The sequence below is a fragment of the Lucilia cuprina genome, chromosome 4, assembly GCF_022045245.1.
Source record: "Lucilia cuprina isolate Lc7/37 chromosome 4, ASM2204524v1, whole genome shotgun sequence".
Classification (NCBI taxonomy): Eukaryota; Metazoa; Arthropoda; class Insecta; order Diptera; family Calliphoridae; genus Lucilia; species Lucilia cuprina.
In genome coordinates, this window is record NC_060952.1 from 11048733 (window position 1) to 11061232 (window position 12500).

The 12500-nt window shown below is 28.1% G+C and overlaps 1 protein-coding gene across 2 annotated transcripts in view; it reads left to right on the top strand.

Moving 5' to 3' along the window:
• The window catches only part of LOC111689435, a 79140-nt gene that overhangs the window by 65526 nt on the left and 1114 nt on the right, over positions 1–12500 (top strand). For both annotated transcript variants that reach the window (XM_046948148.1, XM_046948149.1), the window contains exons 3-13: positions 444–578; positions 820–1014; positions 2400–2547; positions 2776–2844; positions 4203–4530; positions 4600–4983; positions 5109–5343; positions 5404–5852; positions 5912–6379; positions 6444–7472; positions 7540–12500. The exon at positions 7540–12500 is cut by the window's right edge and continues 1114 nt beyond it. In XM_046948148.1, the coding sequence (XP_046804104.1) occupies positions 444–578; positions 820–1014; positions 2400–2547; positions 2776–2844; positions 4203–4530; positions 4600–4983; positions 5109–5343; positions 5404–5852; positions 5912–6379; positions 6444–7472; positions 7540–7947 (3848 nt within the window). In that variant the 3' untranslated portion in view covers positions 7948–12500. The remainder of the gene's footprint in view (positions 1–443; positions 579–819; positions 1015–2399; positions 2548–2775; positions 2845–4202; positions 4531–4599; positions 4984–5108; positions 5344–5403; positions 5853–5911; positions 6380–6443; positions 7473–7539) is intronic.

The following is a 12500-nucleotide window of genomic DNA, read 5'->3' on the forward strand; positions in this document are numbered from 1 at the left end:
TCTATAGTCTAGTCTATAGTCTAGTCTATAGTCTATAGTCTAGTCTATAGTCTAGTATATAGTTTGGTCTATAGTGTAGTATATAGTCTATTCTAGTCTATAGGCAATTAATGTTAACGTACTGCCATATTTACCTAATGATATTTTCGATACCATAACATTCATATAAGCTGTCAACTTTGAACATATTTTTTGGTAGCTCCCTAATTTGCTAGCTTCAGTATTAATAAACGTTAATTATCATATGATTGGAAGTTGTTTACCTACATATCCATACTAGTAATCACACCTTGTTTATTTTTCTTAAACATTTAGAATAATTTAAATAAATGTTGTGTATTTATTTAAATTTTTCTTTTATACTCAACTAATTTCGACAGCAATTAAATTTATATTAGAATAAATAAATTACAACAATAATATAATTTTTTTTTTCATTACAGTTAATGGCAATCCAATAGATAAAAGACCATTTTTACAAATTAAAATTCCCTCCATAAGAAGACTGATAATTTCACATCCGCATAAGCCCTATTATTTACAGTGTAAAGCCTATATTGATGAGTCCTCCTATCAGAGTAAGTACAATTTACGATGATTAATCGTTTTTCGATTATTCACTAAAGTGCTATGAAATATTTGTTAGAGTAATAAAATATTCGAAAAATACTTACAAACATACTAATTTAAAAAAAAATTACCATCAATGGGGCAAGGTAGATGTCGCGTAATTAAAATTTTTTCGTACAAGAGTTAAAGTTTTTAGGACGTCAATCTTACACTTTTTCTATGATCTCTTAATATTTTCTTTTATTTTAGATGAAACTGAATATTTTTTTACATGGCTTTTCAACGACAAGAGTCTCAAGAATAAGAAACCAAATAATTTTAATATTTATCGTAATGGAACCTTAAGAATTTCAGGCGATGAAAAAATCAGTGGCGAATATCGTTGTAAAATAAATGCAAATAAAACTGCCGTTATATCGGAGAGTATAACAGTGGAATATGCTGGTAAGTTTTTTAAGAAATAAGTAAATTATTAGTATACCCTTCATCTTCGTTATATGTATAAGTTTGTCATTCCGTTTGTAATTTCATTTAGTGATCTACAATTCCCTAGATAGGCTTAGTTTTGTCTTATTTTCCTGTATTCCTATATTCCGAGTCCTAACAGTTAGAGGTGTCGATATCTTCTACAATTTTGTCAATTCACATTCACATTCTTGTCCTTAGTTTTTTTTTTTAACAGAGTTATATTAAGAAGTTACTAATAAAGCTGTGTGTTGTTAATTACGAATTCCGAAATTAATTACATGTAATTAAATATTAAGAAGTTACTAATAAAGTTGTGTGTTGTTAATTACGAATTCCGAAATTAATTACATGTAATTATAATTTGCAAAACTTTAATTGCTGTTATAAGTAATTGTAATTGGTTATTGATCAATTACAAGTAATTGTTTGAACGTGCTATAATATTCAACCTTGAATCATGATATTAAGCATGTAGAGCTCAGAGTACATGCTTATAATGTATTTAATTGCAATTACAAGTTATTGTAATTGGTTAATTACAAGTAATTGTTTGAATTTTCTATAATATTCAACCAAGAAACATGATATTAAGTATGTAGAGCTCAGAGTAAATGATAATTTTTGTTTTGGTTATCCAACCAAAACCAAAATATGTTGATTCTAATCTAGGATATGTTTTGTGGTCCTTTATGTGGGAAAGTTGTAACAATTCCCCTGGGAAAAATACTCCTAGCTGATGCAGTTGTTAGTAAGTTAAAAATGTGTATCCGATCGTGTCGCCTTAATATTCAGTTTTAACTATATAATAAAAAGAATTTGTATTTTCCACAAGACTACACTGCTATTTCAAATTTATAATATTTACTTAAAAGATAATTATTTAATAATTTTTACTTTACCTATACATACTTAAGTCTAAACTTATTTGTGAATTTTAAGAAGATGCTTAAAGAAGAATAAATTTAGGCCGTATTATAACAATACTTAGAACAGTTTAACATAAATTATTTTTAATTACAAAACCCTTGAAGAAGTTTCTTTTAAATATTCACAAGCCTTAAATGCAAATAACTTAATTATCATTATTGATTTTGGTTAAATGTATTAAAGTAGTGAGAGAGTGTTTCTGTTTGTGTTTGTATGGCAACATTTAAGAAAGTGTGGCTAATTAAGGACATACATACACACACGCACATACTCACGCATTCTTACATGGCACATGGCAAATTATCTACTGTCTCTATGTGTCTTAATAAATGAATATTCATGTTATTACTATAAATTTTTGTCCTTTTTTATTATTAAATATATAATTTCTAGTATTATTTCTTATGTTTTTTATTATATTTTCTCCTTTTCAGTACTCAAACGTCGTCCTGCCAATGTTAGTTTAACAGCACAATCTGGTTTGTCCTTCACATTAAATTGTCCTATTTTTAGCATTCCACCTGCCAATGTAACGTGGTATTATGGAAATGTATCGTTATCGAAAATTTTCAATGAGAACAGGCGAGTAGAGATCAAAGTTATGCCATTAAATCGAAAGAAAAGTGTTTTTTTATATAAATATTTAAAATGTTTGGCTTATAAAATAATTATGAAATAAATTATTTTTGATTTTCTTACTTTTCATAAAATTTCTTCGATTGATGTGTGTTACTGAAGACTGTATAATTTTTAATACATTTGTATTTTGAATGTTAAATTTATAATAATGTTTTTTTCTATTTTTAACAGTTTTTTATTTTTAAATAATGGCAGTTTGGTTATAAGACAAGTTAAAGCAGAAAATGCTGGCAAATATCGGTAAGCAATTTTACTTTGAAAATATTTTAATTGAATGCCCCTAATGTTTTGCTAAATGCTATTTTTGTTTTGTAAATAGTTTGAAATTCCTTATTTACACTTAATAATCATAAGTAAGACGAATAAAAAATAAACTCTTTTTCAGTTGGTTGGCATTAATAATTGTTGTAATTACATAAATGTTTAACACAAACTGCTGCCGCCAAACATACAATTTCATAGAACATTAATTACACTGTTACATGTCTGACATTGATACCTGCTTAAGTATTAATGTATGAAAAACACACGAACGTAATTTTCAAAATAAGAATTATCAAACAGTAACAGCTATTTAAATAGAGATATACAATTTATTTTAGGAAAAAAGTTCTCTAAAATTAAAAAAAAAATACATTTTTTCAAAAAGCTTCTTTTAAGAGTGAATTTACTCTAAAAGTATTTTTTCAAACATTTTCTAAGAAAAAGTTTTTTTTTTTTTAAATTTTGTATAAAAACAGTTTTTCTCGAAAATTGTTATAAAGAATTTTCTGAAAATTTTTTTATAAAAAAAAATTTCATCAAATTTTTATAAAATAACATTTTCTATAAAAAGAGAATTTTTTAGAAAAGTTTCCATAAAGAGAAAATTTTTTGGAAAATTTCTCTCAAAAGTATTCTTTAAAAGGAGAAAATTAATTATCCTTTTAAAGAATACTTTTTCTATCTAAAATTGAAAGATTAAGAAGAAATAAGAAGAGAATTTTTTGGACAATTTTTATTAAAAGAATTTTCTCGAAAATGTTTCTTTCTGATGTAACTTTCTGGAAAACTTTCTATAGTGAGATTTTAATCTGCTATAACAATATATTTTTTTTTCTAAATTTTTTTACAAAAAAGAGAATTCTCTCAAAATTTTCGTATAAAAAGACATAAAGGACAATTTTTTCGAAAAAGTTCTATAAATTTTTTTTCGAAGATTCTTTTGAAAATGTACCCGAAATAGGGAATTTTCTTAAAATTTTTCTGTTCAAAATTAATATTTTCTCTTAAAAGAGAATTTTATCGAAAATAAAAAAATCTGCTACAAAAATATAATTTTTTCTAAATTTTTTTTATAAAAGAGAATTCTCTCAAAATTTTCGTATAAATGAACATAAAGGACAATTTTTTTGAAAAACTTTTATTAATTTTTTTCAGAAATTTCTTTAAAAAGAGTAAAAGAGTATTTTCTCTTAAAAGAGAATTTTTTAAGTATTCTGTGAAAACGGATTTAGTTTTCGAAAATGTTCTATACTTTTTTATAAAAAGAGAATTTTATCGAACATTTTTTTAGTAAAAAGGAAATTTTTTTAAACTTCATCTTTCCTTTTACTCAGATGTAATGCCCACAATCAATACACAGCCAAAGAGCATCGTCAAGCAACATTAAATTTAAATGTTGAGGAAACTAGTGATGATCAAAGACCTCCCAATGGACAATTAATACCTCATTTACAAAATACCACATTATATGTTCCGCTAAATGATGATTTAAATTTAACATGTTGTACACCAACGGATGATGTACCCATTGAATGGTGGTTTCATCAGTCAAGTGCTACACCATGGATTAAGTTATCGAATAATAGTAAAGAATATCACATACGAAACAGTATAGAACAATATGAAGGCTATTATACATGTGCTACAATTATAAGTAATCAGGTTGGTAAAATTTTGTTTTCCACATTGTTCTTGTAAGAAATAACTATTCTTAACGACATATACTTTCAGACCTTTCATGTCATTGTTACCAGACCTCCTGTTGTTTCCCAAGAATTGCCCATGTATAAGGGTTATGCAGCCGCCACAATCGTCTATAAATGTTTAGTGACGGGGAATCCCCGTCCCACTATAACATGGTATCATAATGGTGAAGTATTTAATAGTTCTATAACGCGTTATATAAATGGCAATCAATTGCATATCGAATCATTTGATCCCGAAGAAAGTGGGATATATCAATGTTTTGCTCGTAATATAGCCGGTGAGGTTTACACAGCCGGTGAAATACGTCCAGATCGAGTGGTTGTTAAAGCAAATCCTCTAAAGAATATACGTTGTTTTGCTCATACATTTAGTTCGGTGAATGTAACGTTTGAAAATGAAAGTTCAGTGGTAAGTGATGCTTTTTTCGAAAAAAATCTTATAGAAAAAATATTATGAAAAAATAGTTATTTTTTAAGAGGAAAAATTTACATTTCAAACCTAAAACACTTGCTCTTATTCTCTTCTTTTCCTAGTCCCTCTTCGTAGTGAATATTATACAAAATAATCCATTTCGTTGGAGCTCGCCATTCTCACCGATGAAACTGAATACTTCATACGTCATTATAGACAATGATTTACCATACATACGACCATTTGAGCTAATAATACGTGGCCTAGTGCCCACCTCCGACATTAGTGTGGGCAGCAATCCTACGGGTATGTTAAGCACACTAAGAAGTCAACCGGTTACATGTTGTACCCAGGGCTGTAAGTATTACAAAATCAATTCGTTAGCAATATTAAAAATACTTTCTTATTTTACCTTAGTACCTCTGCGCGTTGTACAATTAGGCAATAATACTTTTGTCACCTGGTCCCTGATTGCAATGAATACCAAGAAATATTTTATTGTACAATTTTCCATCAACAATAGTAGTCCTGATCCGCAATATTCAGTGTCACAGCCCCTGGTGGGCACCGTACAAATAGTAAATTTAAATGCTGAAGATATTTATCATAAATTAAGAAATATTGAAGCTTTAAATGCCAGCGAATCGCGAAGAGTTCTTCAAAATGCCGTATCAAGTTATAGTGATAATGATGCCACCATAACGAATAATTTAGATGGAGAGGAGAATATCTTTAATTTGGTCCTACCAGCCAATGTTACCGGTTTAATGATGAATCATTTTACACGTTTAAAATTGCGAGTTTTACTGATTACCAGCGAAAATGAAAATCTGGCTCAAGATTTTCGTTATGTAGAATGGAAATCGGTAAATCAATTTTAATTTAATTGAAATAAAACAAAAATAAAGAATGTCAATCTTTTCAGATTGTTAATGATACTGGTGATGTTATAGCCATACCTTATCATTTGACCACCATAGAATCGCGCATGTTAATTTTTCATTTTCAGGAGGGTTTCAATGAGTCCTGTGTACAAGTGTGTTATCGTCGTATACACTTTCCGCATATTATCGAGGAAAAACGAAAATGTGAAAAACATTCGTTAGAGCATACCGACATGGAAATAACAAATTTACATCCCAATACCCACTACAGTTTTCATTTTTCTAGCTGCGATACCAACATATTCTATGGACAAATGGATGTTGTGACTTTACAAGATCCTCCGGGTACTATAAATGTTCCAAATGTCACTAGACAAAATGGTTTAAAGTTAAACTGGGAACCGCCTTTACAGCCAAATGGTAAAATACATCATTATAATATTTTATGGACTCTGGGTAATGTAACGCATGAGGCTAATGTGTTAGATTGTAAAATTTGTTACTATAAGGTGGGTTTTTTAAAGGTGAAGACTATTTTTTTTAGAAAATTGTAAATTTTATTATTGATTTTAGTTTCCCAATATATCGGAGTCAGCCAAAATAAATATTTCCGTTAGAGTGGTGGGTGAGACGGGTGTTGGTGCTCCCATTTCCATAGATTTACGCCATATCAATCATTTGTCCTTGGAAAAGGAAGGTTCTGGTTCTAGTTCTCAGGTCTATAGTGGCATTGCTATTGGTTCTTTACTCTCCATAGTTTGTATCTTTGGTTTTGCTATTTTAATAATGATACAAAGAAAACGCTTTAAGGCTCGTCAGCAAGGACCCACCCACTTGTCCACACCCACCGACATACACTTTGGCAATCTTAGTAATACTGGTTTGCCGGGAGGTAGTGCTGGTGGTCTTAGTTCTACTACCATGCCACCAGACTGTCATGAAATGCAAAATCTTATACCTAAGGTGGCGGGACGAAGAATTGATCTTATGCCCAGTGAACGTTCCAAATACGAGACTACCCAGCTGCCCAATGGCAATGGAGATGTGACACTTAAAGCCTTAGATAATCTGGAAATTACTAATAATTCTTCGATTTTAAGTGAGTACGATATGGGCAGTGAACATAATCTATCGTCGCAGCCATTGTGCAAGACAAGTCCCCATAAAAAGTCCTCAAAAGTGGCCACCGTCTCGGAGTGTAGTGGCCAAACGACAACAAAACCCTTTTTTATACCCTTCAAAACGATACATCCCCACAGTGTGGCCATAGCGCAGAAACAAAGTTCCTCAACATTTGCGGCCAGTGTGCAAACACCGCCAAATTCCATAGCTTTGACTTTATCACCAGTTGAAACTATGAATAGCAGTTTTAGCTCACGTCGCAGCAATAGTTTAAGTAGCAGTAGTAATAGTAATGGCAGTTGTAGTACTGCCAATTCCATTAAGTCTAAACAGTTCCATGGTAATTTTCCTAAACATTCCACATCGATAGATGGCATTTGTCTATTGGCCGAAGAGCAGACGGCCTCAACACCAACGCCCACCTCCGAAACGGATGTAACGGCAGAGGTGCTGAAAAATGGTTTCCAACATAATGGAGAGGTAAGTGGAAAGTGGTAAAATCTAAGAAATTAGTTAATTTATTTACTTTAAATTATTTATTTTCCAGCATTTCAATATAATTTCAAGTCATTGCCCCCTAAATCCATCCACGTCGAAAACTTCACCTACAACAAGAACTTCAATATTCAAAACGAAAATCCACAATAACAATAATAAGAAAAATAAATCCAAAAAATCTACGAATTTACAAAATTCCTTTAAAAAAGAAAAACACCAACAACCTCAATCATCCAAATTAAAAACAGCGGCAGCATTAACAGCAACAACGAATTATCCTCATAACAGCGAGTTATCGTATATAGTTCCTGTCACTGATCCTTTAACAGACTCGGCATCAGTGTCTACAACTTCAAAATCGCTTAAAACTTGGTCACAACCACTAACGACTTTTGCCACAACCTCAAGCGGTTTAGCAACGAAACATAAATATCCAAATATGGATCCAAATGGTTGAAATTTGTTGGAAATTTTTCTTAAATTTTCTTAACGTACATACATACCTATTTCTCAAATTATTTTTTATTTCTGATCTGATCACAAACAGAATCAAAACGTTTTTTTTTCTAATTTAACATTTATAAAACGACAACTAAAATAAACAAATCTCGAAACACAGTGATAATTTTTAAAAATTAAACAAAACACAACATTCCATGAAGATAACATTTTATAAATGTTTAATATTTTTTAGGCATACTATACATTTTATTGTAAGATTTATTTATTTATATTTTATTAACAAGAATACCAAGGTATCTAAATAGATGATTAAGTTTTTTTATTATTTTTGCTATAATTTTACATGAATAATTGCTTTAAAACCAGCAAATTTCTGATTGATTCTGTATCAAGAATATTTTATTTGGCAGTGTTAAGAGTTTGTCATATATTATATTTTGCTGGTTTTTAATTAATTCTTTTTAAGAAAGTGTTCAGTGTTGTTAATTCTAAAGAAGTTTGAAATATATAAAATTTGTCCAATATACTTACAATTAATAACAGTATTTAAAAACTATGATGACTATACATTAGATCGACTCCCAAAATAAAGTGCTTGAGTTACCCCCTCAAAATATTTTGGGTTTAGTGTTGTTCGTTCGTGAGCTGGACAGTTTTCAAGAAAAAATCATATGGGGAACATATTTTTCATGATCAATTCAATATTTTAACCAGAAAAATCTTTGTTTTGTTTAATGATTGTTCCCAAAATGTTTTTAGTCTATCGATCACCATTCGTGAGCCGGACCGATTAGAAAAATGTCCCTTTTCAGTTATTTTTTTAAATTTTACAGTTTTTTCTTAAGCAATATAAAACATATGAAAGTTGTTGTGAAGTACAAATTTTGCAAAATTGTGTATGAAAAACCTAACAATTTTAAATATTTTGGAATATGATAATTATGAGGTTATTTATGATTAATACATCATTGGACGCTGCTTTAAAATTTCTTCCAAACGATACCCCATATTGTATATTTTGTTTTAAAACAAAACTAAATTTAAAAAAAATCCAAAATTCCTTTTCCTTTTGGTCCAGCTCACGAATGGTCATAGCTAGACTTCAGATATTTCGGGAATCATCATAAAACAAAGCAAGGTAAATTTTGAGAGGGATAACAAAAACACGTTTTTGCTTTTCATACAAAGTGAGTCGGCCTACTATTAATACATATATCTTTAAAAAATCTATTCGGAAATTTATGTTTTTAAACTTTTTATCTAAATTTCTCAAATTAAAATGTTGATTTTACTTACAAATTGTTGAAAGTTTTCATTAAAACACACAATATCGGCACACTGCACAGTGGTATAACAAAATAAAACATGGAATTATTCTGTAACATTTAAAATGCTCCTACGATTTTAATGAAATTTAACATGACTAAAGTGGTCGAGTTTTAAATTTGGATTTAATGGACCCATCGAATGATTTCATAAAACACCAAGCTTTTTTCAAATTATTCTTTATGCAAGTGAGATTGCATTAAAGACGTACAAACTGTTAATAAATTACAGAATTATTTTCCACTTTTTATTTATATAACACTGTGTCACCACAGATGTCGATAAATGACACTACAATTCAGTATAAAACTATTAAATTAGTAAATTTACAGTCGAAATAACAAAATATTGTAGATAATTTGTAACACTTGGGCGTATGATGAATTTAATTTTGGTAATCATAATCATACGCTCTAGATAAAAATGATTTACGAGTTCTCTTTAGAACTTCTTAAACTTTGAATACTTTCTTTAAAAAACAAATACCATACTATTTAATACAGATTTTATAATTTGTAAGAAAAAAATATTTCATATATAATACGATTTTCATATGATTGAGGCTAATTATATATTTATTATTACAATAAATAACAAAAACAAATTATTTGTTTTATATTATAATTTAAAATATATTTAAGCATGTCCCAAATATCAATACAAACATCTACAACAACAAAACTAGCAATAGCCTAAAATCAAAAACCATTGATTGACACTAAATAAAACAACACCAACAAATAAATAAAACCTTTTCAATGCCTCCATCCAACCCCTCAAACATTTGCAATAGTCAAACCATTTTTTATTTTTAATAATTATTTAGTAATTTTTATATTAATTTATGTATTTTGTTTTAATTTTTATTGTCATTATTAAAAAGTGTTTAATTAATTTTATTTATATTATTATACATAATTGTTGCATTCCTTATTTATATGTTTTTTTTATAACTATAATGTTTTAACTATTATTTTATTTTAATTTATTTATTATGATTGTAATTGTTTTAAACTAAAATTGAGTTCATTTTTTTGCAAACCATAAAATTAAACCGAAAAATATCCAAAACGTACCTGATTGCAGTTTAACAAAAAAAAGACAAACCACAAAAAGACATTTTTTTTATATGTTGTAATTTTTTAAAATAATTTTAATTTTTCTTTTTTAATTTTAACAATTTATGAAAAGTTTAAAGTAAATATGTATTTGTAGGCTTAGTGGGTAAATGATCTAAGTCTTCTTTTTGAAATTTTACAAATTTTTAAAGAAAATTTTGTCAAAAAATGTTTATAACACATTCATAGCTTTTGTATTTATTCAAGGATAAAGTTTACTAAGCTGTATACTTTTTCAATTCCAAAACTTCTATATATTTATAGTTAGCTTTTAAAATTTCATTTAAAATATTAAAATTCCACAAAAACAAGATGTTTGGGTATTTCAATAGTTATTTTTGTACAATTCACCATCGGGTTTGTAAAATTGTAAAGTTGTATGTTGTAATTTGTATAATAATTGTTTTGAAAACAAAACTATAATAATATAACATACAAAGATACAAGGCTACGATACCAATTGTTAATTGAGCAATTTATTCATATTCATTATTATCATAAAAATAGTAAGAAGTAAGAGACTCAAATTAACCATCTTATTCATAATCATTTATCAAAGGTTTATAAAATACATTTTGTATTAACATTTGTTTTTAAACCTTTAATATGAGTAAGGTCCTTAAAATTTGGCATATATTGCAATTTCGTTTTATATTACATAGTATAAAACGAAATTGCAATATATTCTCTTGGAAAATTAACTACATTTTTAATAAATATAAAAAATTGATAAACTTAAGCAAAACAAAAATAATCATGAGTTGAGATGTGAAAAAAACAACCTGTATTCGAGTACCTCTTAAAATTACAAAAAAAAAACACAAAATGGATTAATATTTTAAAGGAAATCATAAATAACATCAAATTAAATATAAAAAAAGAAAACTCAACACAAATAATTAATTAAACGAAAAATATTTTTGTATTTATTAAAAACTATGTGCCTCTTTCTCTAAATGCGAATGAACAAGTGTTTTCTAGATTTATATTGAAAGCAATAAATAAATTCGAAAAATTGTTATTGTTTTCAATATAAAATGAGAAAGAAATTTTCGTTGGCATTTACAGGAACTGGCAGTATTTATTGTAAAAATAATTCGAATTTTACACAAATGAAATTGAATGACTTTGAAAAAAAATTAAAAATTTTGAAATGGAAACACTAATTAAAACTACAAGACATAGCATGTCTTTAATTGGAATAAAACTTTTATAAAGTATTTGGGTCAGTTAAAACGAATAATTTTTGTCTATTTGGAACGATTTATCATAATAAACTATTGTGTGTAAGAGGTGTTAATGAAATCATATAGGGGTTAATCTAAAACATACCAACAAAACCAAAATTACTGTTAAATAACTCTTATCACCAATTCAAAAATACCACTAAATAAACTTTAATACCTTCTGAGAAAGTGATGTTTAATGACTTACAAATAAGCCAAAAAATTTATTTTTGGCATCTTGTTAATATTATTTAAATCAAGTTAGTTAAAAATTATTACCAGAAAACATGTAGATTATTTCTTGAGAATGACTTGAGAAGTAGCGAATTTTGACTCAAAGAATAAGGACATCCCTCCTTTGTCGAGCGTGTGTTAAAATCATCACTTCTGAAGGTTTTTATCGGTACTTTCATAGAGTAAATTCTACTTTTTCTTGCTTTTTTGCAAGTTCTCAAAGAATAAGGACATCCCTCCTTTGTCAAGCCTGTGTTAAAATAATCACTTCTGCAGATTTTTATCAGTACTTTCATATAGTAAATTCTAATTTTTTGTAAGAGAGTAATGATTTCTACAAAACTTGTTTTTATCGAACTCTTGCAATAATGTAATTTTTAAAGTAATATTCTGCGAGGAATATAAAACTTGTTGCCTGTGTGGGCACTTCTATGGAGGGTAGGTAATCATTGACTAGATCGATGCAGAAAGTTATAAGTAGTTATGTGGGTCTTAATTGAATATTTCCATATGTTACAAACGCGGAAAGACCAAACAGTAAAAGTAAAGTAGAATGGAAAATACTCCTTTCTGACATAATCAATTCACTCCTCAGATGAAATATTGTATTGATCCAACCTGCAGATGTGAGCAATTTCAAGATG